This window comes from Corylus avellana, chromosome ca11 (genome assembly GCF_901000735.1).
Source record: "Corylus avellana chromosome ca11, CavTom2PMs-1.0".
Taxonomy (NCBI): Eukaryota; Viridiplantae; Streptophyta; class Magnoliopsida; order Fagales; family Betulaceae; genus Corylus; species Corylus avellana.
Window position 1 is genome coordinate 1,003,463 of NC_081551.1, and position 9,858 is coordinate 1,013,320.

At 37.1% G+C, this 9,858-nt stretch overlaps 2 protein-coding genes across 2 annotated transcripts; one reads left to right on the top strand and one right to left on the bottom strand.

The window, feature by feature from the left end:
- Positions 1-2,346: 2,346 nt before the first annotated feature.
- LOC132166776 (WAT1-related protein At4g08300-like) lies at positions 2,347-4,696 on the top strand. Its single transcript, XM_059577661.1, has 7 exons — positions 2,347-2,552; positions 2,666-2,728; positions 2,823-2,939; positions 3,228-3,459; positions 3,563-3,721; positions 4,020-4,171; positions 4,432-4,696. Exons 1-7 carry the CDS (start codon positions 2,347-2,349, stop codon positions 4,580-4,582), a joined length of 1,080 nt encoding a protein of 359 aa, XP_059433644.1. The 3' UTR covers positions 4,583-4,696.
- Positions 4,697-4,773: 77 nt separating this feature from the next.
- LOC132166775 (CDT1-like protein b) lies at positions 4,774-9,076 on the bottom strand. Its single transcript, XM_059577660.1, has 7 exons — positions 8,696-9,076; positions 8,484-8,603; positions 7,846-8,080; positions 6,197-7,102; positions 5,512-5,713; positions 5,344-5,434; positions 4,774-5,173 (listed from the first exon to the last, which is right to left on the bottom strand). Exons 1-7 carry the CDS (start codon positions 9,016-9,018, stop codon positions 5,116-5,118), a joined length of 1,935 nt encoding a protein of 644 aa, XP_059433643.1. The 5' UTR covers positions 9,019-9,076; the 3' UTR covers positions 4,774-5,115.
- Between the last annotated feature and the right edge of the window lie 782 nt (positions 9,077-9,858).

Below are 9,858 nucleotides of genomic sequence, written 5' to 3' on the forward strand. Positions count from 1 at the left end.
TTTTTGTATAATTAGCATCTTCGGTATCTTTTTATTGTAGATATATATGCTGGGAGATAACTACTATGCCCCATTGGATTCTTCTTCAAATTTGTAAGAGACTAAGAATTCACTTAATTAAATTAGCATATAGATAGCGACCACGGATCTACTGTTTTGGCCTGGACAACGGGTGATTTATTATGGTATCAAAGCCATTTTATTTAAATATATTGGAGAAACTTCACAAATAACCCCTGAATTATTACGCGATATGAAAAGACCCTCACAAATTTCAAAACCTCTCAATTTCACCTAGCCCCCAAACTTTCAATTTGATGCAACTTATCCTCCTCTGTCAGTTTTTAGATGGTTAAAATTGATGAAATGACCTTTATACCTTTGAAATTTTTATAAAATATTAAATTTAACCTTAATTTCAATTTTATTATATTTTTAAAGAAAAATTTAAGGGTAATTTGGTCTTTTTAGTGGTTTTCGTTAGGGTTTAACGATAAAATTTGACGGATGGGGGTGTCAATTGCAACAAATTGAAAGTTTAGTAAGTGAAATTGAGAAATTTGAGGGGATCTTCTCAAAACCCGTGGTAGTTCAGAAATCCTAAGTGAAGTTATCCCTTCTTTATATTTATTTGTTATGGGACAACTAGGAAGTAAGTGCCTGGCCAATTTTGTCACTTGGAAGGTTACATGGAGTGGCATTTGCAAAGAGACTTGTAGAAGACAAAACATCCCTTCGAATTACTATTTGCAAAGAGACTTGTAGAAGACAAAACAGGGCGATTGCTTCAAGAACTTTGGATGATATAAATGTCAATTTCTGTAGATATGTTCAGATGCCAGCCAAATGGAATATGGAAGGAACAAAGGAATCAATATCACCTAATCGGTTGATTCTGACATCTGATAGCAGTGGTGCACTTCATGTTGGAAATAATTGTTGTTGCACTTCTGCCACTTCATGTTGCAAACAATTGTTGTTTGAAATGGAATGTGGGATATTCGGAAATAAATGAAATTTGACCAGTAAATTAAGCATGTTTTAATCTATTTCTAGACAAAAATTGCCCTACACTTATATAATAAGTTTTGCAATGGAAATATAAAAAATTTATCTTTAGAATAAAATACTGCCCAAATATATTGTACAAATTGCAAATTCTGAACACTATCCCGAGCAAGAAATGTGTAACAACGTAAGAGAAGAAGAAGAAAAAAAAAAACGAAAAGAAGTTGTAATTCAAATTTCTAAAAGAGAAATGCTACGAGCACTTGGGAGTGTTCGAAAGTGTTCACTGACTTGAAAGTGTGAATTTAGAAGTGCATGTAACATTTTTGTCTTTCTTAAATCAACATTTTATATAGAATTATAAGAGTAGCTATAGGCCCGTAGCTCATGCATGAAAATGTTAAATGTGACTATGCGACATACGCATGTGAGCGTGTGACTACATGCATTTATCTACTCCAAAAGCTAATTTGGGCTTAATGAAAGATAATTTTTTAGAACATTCATAATAGAAGAGTCAAACTTTTATGTAAAATGACTCTTCAAAACTTTTCAATGCAGACAAAGTGAAATAAACAAAGGAATGGAAAGTTGAAAATTTGAGAAAATGAAGAAAAAAAAAAAAAAACTTATTTTATTGAAATAATTTAACAGTACTTCAACTGTACATTTTTTACGGTTGTATTCCAATTTCTGTGTGTTTGTGTGACTCTCTTTACTCATAATGCGAGAGAATGATTCATTAAGGCATTCTCATATACCCAACATGAAGGAATAATCTGATTCTCGTCAACAGTTGTCCAACTCGAATGGTGGCTTGCGTAGGCCACGAGGAAAATACTTTCCAATTTGCTATAGTGAATTTCGTGTTGAAATTTGTTAGACTCTTTAACCTTAACTCGTTAATTTCGTGTTGGGTTTACGGGTTGTGTAAAAAATTGTCAACCTTAAATGTCGCATGTTGAGTTCAAGTCGTGTCGAGACATAAGTATAAAATTGTGAAACTGTTAATTTCATGTTGGATTCATGTTGAGTTTACTGGTTATGTAAAAAATTGTCGGTCCTACTAAACTGTATATGTCTTAATTGCATCAATAGGCATAACACCTACTGTTTCTGTTCCGTCCATAATTTGGGCAGTTCTTCAAGTCAGTTGTCATCTGACTCATCTATTTAGCATGGAATTTCTTTCAAGAATATGATACTATCAACATGCGAGCTTATGATGGGGGTAAAGAATACTCAATGTACTCCACATCCGTCCATGAGTATATATAGATGCCTTCTATGCCTTAACTATAAGGAAATAAGGGGAGACTAAAAGGTAGACTAGCAGCCATGGCACCCGTAGGAGGTGAATTGAAGGTGATCTACAAGAGATTTAAGCCGCACATTCTCATGGTTCTGACTCACATGGCTTATACATTTTTGTACCTCATCACAGACATTTCCTTCCACCATGGGATGAATGCTCATGTATTTGTAACCTACCGTCATGCTTTGGGGGGTTTAGTGATATTTCCTTTCGCCTATTTTCTTGAGAGGTACAGAATCTATCTATATATATATATATATGCAGATCATACACTTCCTGACAAACAATGTTTTACAACATTCAAAGGGTTTCACCATTTGATTTTCATTTTCTTTCCTGCAGAAAAGTAAGGCCAAAGATGACAGTAGCCTTGTTTTTGGAGATTTTTGTGCTTTCTCTAGTAGGGTAGGTAGTCAAGCATTTCTCTTCAATAGAACGTGGAAGAAATTTAGAGATAGAGCAGAAGAACTTACAGTTTCTGTTTCTTTTTCAAAAACAGGGTTGGCTTAACCCTTAACATGTACTTTGCAAGCTTGAAATACACCTCTCCAACCTTTGTCACATCCGTGGTGAACACCGTTCCATCCTTGACTTTTGTAATTGCCGTTGCACTCAGGTGGGGCTTAAAGCTTTATGAATGTTATAACAGTTTACGGACGGCCGGACGGACCGGTGATAAAGCTCCTGCAAAACAGAGAAAAAGTCATTGGAGTCCGTCCACCGAAGTGTACGTTCTCGGTCTCATGAGGGACCGACAGACTCCAGTGACTTCTTTCTCTGTTTTGCAGAAACTCCATCACCAATCCGGCCGTCCGAAAACTGTTTAAACAATGAACATCTATCTCTTCACTCATTGAACAACTGGGGGACTTGATGATCTCCTTTTAATGTGTACTTTATGTAGGATGGAGAGTCTTGATGTTAGGCACCCTCGTGGGATAGCCAAAGTGCTGGGAACCTTGACATGCTTGGCAGGGGTGATAGTCATAGCTTTGTATGAAGGAGCTGAACTTCAAAGTTGGAAGGGTGCTCCGATCCACATAATCAGAAGTAATTATGTTCATGAGAACTGGATCAAAGGACCAATTCTAGCTGTTGCAAGTTCCATATCATGGTCTATATGGTACGTTATGCAGGTAAATAACTCTTCAAAGCGCCCTCTCACATGCCTCAATTGAAAATCTCTTTTTTTTTTTCTGGGAAATAAAAAATGATAGTGAATATATTTGAACTGCGTAGGGAATTACAATGAAGAAGTATCCTGCGCCACTGTCACTAACTACATGGATAAACTTTGTCGGTGGAGCACAATCAGCCGTCTTTACTGTACTCATACAACACAAACCAGCAGCATGGTCCATTCCATTCAACATTGAGTTTTGGAACATCGTATATGCTGTAAGTAGAATACGAACGAATTTCGAATTTCAACTTATTAATTGGTTCTAAGAGTCCGTTTGCCCCATAATTTTGTTGGCTAAAATTGCATTTTTAAACAAAATCGTAAAAAGTGTTCCGATTGAAAGTATGTTTTAGAAAGATGATGGTTTGAGAACATAAAAAAAAAAAAAATTCATGTTTTCAAATACAGACAATGGTGTTTCAAAAATAATATCCTTCTAAATCTTACGTTTTGAAACCGCCAAACCAAACAGAGACTAAATGACGTTATTACTTTTTGTATGATAAATGGCAGGGAATTGTATGCTCAGGTTTGATAATCTTCGTTCAACTATGGTGTACGGTACAAAAAGGTCCAGTTTTTGTGACCATATTTAATCCCTTCGGAACTGTGTTGGTAGGACTTCAAGCATACTTCCTTCTTGGCGAAAGGATGCACATGGGCAGGTATAATCACCAAGGTCTCTGCCCACTTTAGGAGAAACACTCACACAAACATAGATCGGGATCCCTTGCAACCTCCAAACACCTTTTCAGACAGGTGGATCACCTGTTCGTGTGGCCCTTTTGAGAGGCTTTCACAATTGCAAGAGATCCCGATCCTACACACGTTTCTATGGTCTCTAACCCTTTATTTTTAATTTTTAATTTTATTTATTTTATTTTTTCTAATACATGGTCTCTAACTTGATATGTGGAACATTCAGAATTGTGGGAGCAGTCATCATCATCCTCGGTCTATACTTGGTGTTATGGGGCAAAGAAGGTGACCAATATGACATCAAATCCCGAGAGAAATCTTTTTTGTCTAATGATGAGCCGAAGGAACCCAAGATACCAAGAGAAGAAGTCCCCTAAAGGTTTTTTTTCACCCAGAAAAGAAGGCCTATAGGTCTCCGAGAGAAAAATATAAAATTTAAATGTATCCTTTGATGCATACAAATGGAAGGGAAAAAGAAAGCTCTTTTCTTCTTCTTCTTCTTCTTTTCTGAGCTTCCAAGATTAAGCTTTGTGCAAGTGAACTAATGGGTCAAAAGTTAAACCATTGCTGAGACAAAAATCCATAGGATGGATATCCCATAAAAAAACAAATAGTTGATGCTGATTCACTGCTTACAAGATTACATGATTGATGCTGCTTTCGCATTCAATGAAATAAAGCCATAAAGTCAAGCTTTTTACTAATCTTGCTATGTAATTAATATACCTGACAAAAGGCTTCATCATAACCACCTGAGTCGGCTTCCAAAATCTACTCCTTTATGAGCATCAGTTAATATGGAAGAATTAGGCTAAAAACATTTACAAATAGCCCATCATAAAGAAAAAATTGTAGACCATCCCCAACATGCTTCTTTACAGTAATCACCTAGAACATTGCGCACTCAAGCTCACTTGGCTTCTTCAAGCCGTGCCCGTATTGACTCAGGACTTGATGCTTTATTTATACTGCAAAAAAGATAATTACATCAGACAATTTGAAGTTTGTTTCATTCCATGAAAAGAATATATTATGATTTTTTTTTCTGCAAGACAGATAATTTGAATGTCTATTATTTCTTCCAAGCACCACCGCAATGGATTCAAACACAACCATACTATATATTAACAAGGCTCACCGGAAGAGTGAATCTCCTCCAGATAGCAACTTTTCTGAAATCCAGTCTGGAACTAGTTCTAGCAATAGATTCAGCTGCTCTAAAACCTCTCCTGCGAACAGAAATCAAGAGTATGAGCAAAAACTTCCAGAGAAATGGAAAACATATCTACAGAGTACAGAGGCTTACTTCTGTCAACAATGTCACATTGGCTTGCAATTATCTTGTGCATAAGCTCCTCTTTTGTGATAACAGACTGCTTAATAGACTGGAATAAGAAGTGAATCATGTTAAAGAGCTTAGGCAGACTAGCAATCATTTGTCGCCTCCTCTTTGCTTGTGAGATTGCTGGATCTCGCTCCTCTATTGCCTTCCTCTCTTTCTCTCTTAACTGCAACAAGCAAACAATTGTTACTTCTCAATTTTAATCATGGGATCAGAATAGTTAAAAGTCTCCATGTCTTCGTCTTTGACAAGATGTTATGATATGTGCATCAATTCCATGGTCTGAACCAACTGGGGTTGTGTAAATAAGAAGAGAGGGGTTGGATGCAGGAATGGTTGAGTTGAAATACATTATTCTTTGTGCATAGGTAAAATTTCGCATGCGGTCTTATACACCTCATTCTTTATCTAGTTTACATTATTGCCACAGCAATAGCATGCAAACATTATGCATAAGAAATTGATATCCTATTCCTTGTTTAATTCCCTTTGAAGCAAAGAGGAAGCAAAAATAAATTTATTGCAGTCAAATAACACTAAAAGGACAACCCAAAAAAAAAAAAAAACACTGATTGTATACTGATTTAGATATAACTTAGAAGCATGCTCAGTTAAGGAGGAAAGCATAAGGAATTGTGATGGGGCTTACCGATTGCAGAAGATTCTCGGGAAGAATATCAAATATATCATTATCAACTGAAACACCTCCCGTGCCATCTATTTCATCCACAATGTTTTCATTCTTTATGGGAGTGTCAAATTTTAACGACCTGGAACGGGGTGGACGCCTAGCTAACTTGTTTGGTGAGCTAGTAGAATCATCCTCTGGGCTCATGTAACATCTCTTTGGTGGATGCAATGCTGGTGTCACATTCATCAGCCTAGCTGGAGTGGAAGCAGGTTTTGCAGGTTTTGCAGGAGTAGAATTGATCTTAGCAATTTCTGTGGGAGAACCATTTTCACTATTCATGGCATCTAACTTTTTGCTTGGGGTTGCAGGTGGGCAAGATGGTGGGAAACAAGCAGGAGAAGCACAAAATGCTACATGCTTTCCATTGCTGGTTGGTTCAAATGACAAATTTGCTGGGAAAGGAGCAGCAGCAGCAGAAATGGTTTCCTCTTTGGATGAACTCTTGTTAATGAGTGACTCTTGAACTGGGAGATCTGAAGGTTGGAGGGAAGTCTTCGATAAGCTTTGAGAAGCACTCTCTGCTTCATTGCTCCTGACTTTCTGTGAGAAGCACTTACGGAAAGATGGAGAGAGAAGTGATGCTACTGCAGGTTGCTGATTTTTTGGTGCTTCAGTTGATGTAGGCCTAGGCAATGACAAGCTGGGAGCTTTATTTATGTTTGAATTCAGATTTTGATCTATTCCTTCTGGAATTTCGTCACCCCGAATGCAGGTTTCTGATTCTCCAGATTGCTGAGCTACTAGTGCACCAATTGATGTCTTAACCGGAAATGATGAGGTGGGTATTTTGCCCATGTTTGAACGGACATCAAGTTTTGGACGATTGAATGGTTCGGGCAATGCTTCCTCTGGAATTTCATCAACCTAAAAGCAGAAGAAATATATTTTAGACTACATGGTATTGGAACAAAACAATCCAAAAACTTCGTTTAATATATACTACAACTGCTTCACATTAAACATAAATCAGGGCGACTGAGATATATCTTTAAGCGGTACTAAATATAACACTGACAGTAACATCTATGGTCAAACAATTGTAGCAAGTGAGAGGTTGGAAGCGCCTGTACTGTAAAGATGATTTTTCAATCAATTGAAAATAAGACAAGAATAGCAACCATAGAATATTACCCTAATTGAAATGATCTTGGCTAGGTCATTATGGTATGATCTTCAAACCCAAAAAAAGATTCCTAACAAGTAAAAACATAGATTTGCCTTAAGTCCCATTCTTATTTGGTTGCCGCGGTGGAAGATAGAACCTTTTACCAAAGTTTATAAAGAAAGAGCTTCTTGCTCGTATATAGATAGGAATAGAGACAACAGTTGAAACACAAGCATCTCAGTACAAGAATGCCCTTGGGAAAAAGGGAATATGTGCCGACGGTTTTTGTCTGTCGTATCAAATATCACTGCATTTCTCATTCCATATCATACTGTCCTTTGCAGTTGGTAAAGAAGACATGACAACTAGACCATCAGTAAAATGCAATGTCAAGCAACTGATTGAAAAACTACTACCTTATGTGATTGCAGACAATGGCGGGTAACTACGCACAAATATAGGATAACCCATGTAATATACAAAAAGAATTGATAAGGCATACCTCAGGATGGGATTTTGAAAAATCCACAAGCCGGGCACGGAAGACCTTCCTCAAATGCATGTTCCCACTTTCAGATTTCAACTTCCCATCATTTTCTATCGCATTGATATTGATAGAAACATGTAGATCTGGCTTCATGCAACTTGTCCGCTCGTCAAACACAAGTATCCTCTTTATCTCAATTGCTTCGCGTAAAATAAACTTCAACTGAGCCAAGTGACTATGTGAAAACCTCCTAAAACGTTAAAAGAAAGAACTATAACCATAAGATTCATTAACCTCGAAAGCCAAAGACTAAACATATATAAGGCTCTGTTTGGCGACTATTGGGTCTCAGAAGGAGAAAAAAAAAAATCGTCAATTGCTTAAGAAATTATGTTCCTTAGCATTTTTGAAGTCTCTTCTACTTTCGCTCCTTCTTTCCCATATCCAAACAGAGTCTAAATAAATCAAATTACTAGAAAAGATTCTATTTTCTCAACAACCAAGCAGAGGATATCAGCAATAAGACTCTAAATCGCACTTTCTAACCAGAAAACGACATTGAGAAATCCATACCAATTAAAGCAAGATACCTACTCCACACAAACAGAGAGAAAAAAGACCCAGACAATTTTAAATAAAACAAATAAAAATACCTATCAGTTAAAGATTCGATTTTCGGGCAAATATTCGTGAAAGTCGGCGTCGAACCCTTCAACCGCAACAACCGAATCGAACTATCCAAGCTATCAAAAAACTCACCAAGAATCTCATACCTGCCCATTTAACCACAAAGAACCCCCAATAATTAACCAAATCAGTTTACTTAAAATCAAAACTAGAATTAAACAAAACTCAAATCTCTCACTTTTCCGGTAGCTTTACGGGCTCTCCGGCGGTTTTCTTGGGTTTACGGGCCGGGCTCTCGTCGGGCCAGGATTCGATCTGCCTTCTGGCAGAATTGGGCCGGCCCGACTTACCCGGCGATCGCTCATGGAGGCTCTCAGCCACCTTTCGGACATCATTGATCGAGAGCGCGACGCCACGGTTGCGCGAGCGGCCGCGGCGGGGGAGCTGTGCGAGCTTCTCTGGGGTTTTGGTGCTCAATTGGTTAGGGCCAGGGTTTTGGGAGTGGAAAAGGGCCTTCTTGGAGGTCTTGGAGGGGATTAAAGAGGTTTCTGACGCGTTCATTTGGTACTCAGAAAATACGACGGAGAGTTTTGGGTGAGAATTTCTCGGAAGAAGAAGGAGTGAGTGTATATTTAGGGTTTTTTTGGCGCGAACATGAGATGGTGATGGTGTGCCCGCTTGCCACGTGGGATTCCCGCCAAAAATACCCGTTGGTTCCCGCAATTTTGATGGGGTCTGTTTGGGAAGTGGGTTAGTGTAAAACTATAGGTTCGCTTGGAGGGACAAGTTATCGATATGGATAGCAAATCCAAAAGAATATATATATATATATATATATATATATATATATTTTGTGTGTCTTTAGCCTAGAGATCAAATCCATAGACCATAGTACAATGTCTTTTTTTACCAAGTTTTTCGCCTTCCACAATAACTTGAAATTTGGAATTTTATTCATGGCTATGAAATGGTTTATAAATAGTTTCTTTTTTCTTATGATCAGTTTTTTATTGTTGTTAGAACTATTATAAGTTTATTATAAATTAACATGATTGTTTATGGTGGTGTCAAATATAAGATAGTCACCTATCATATCGTGTGCTACCTTCACCAAATGGACAAAACTTTCTTTTAATTAAGGTTGGATTCTCAAAGAAAATTCTTACAATTCAATTTATTAAGTTGATATATACCTTTAAACTATGCATTTTTACATATACTTTTAATAAAAACACGTGATTCTCACATAATGAAAACTGTTTATTGGGCGTGAAATAAAAACTATGCAAATACATCGAAGAGTAACACTAATATTTAAGATTGTATATTAGCTTATATCAAATACTACTATTTACAATTGTTTCATATACGCTAAGCTTGTTATGAGCGACTTTATTTTTT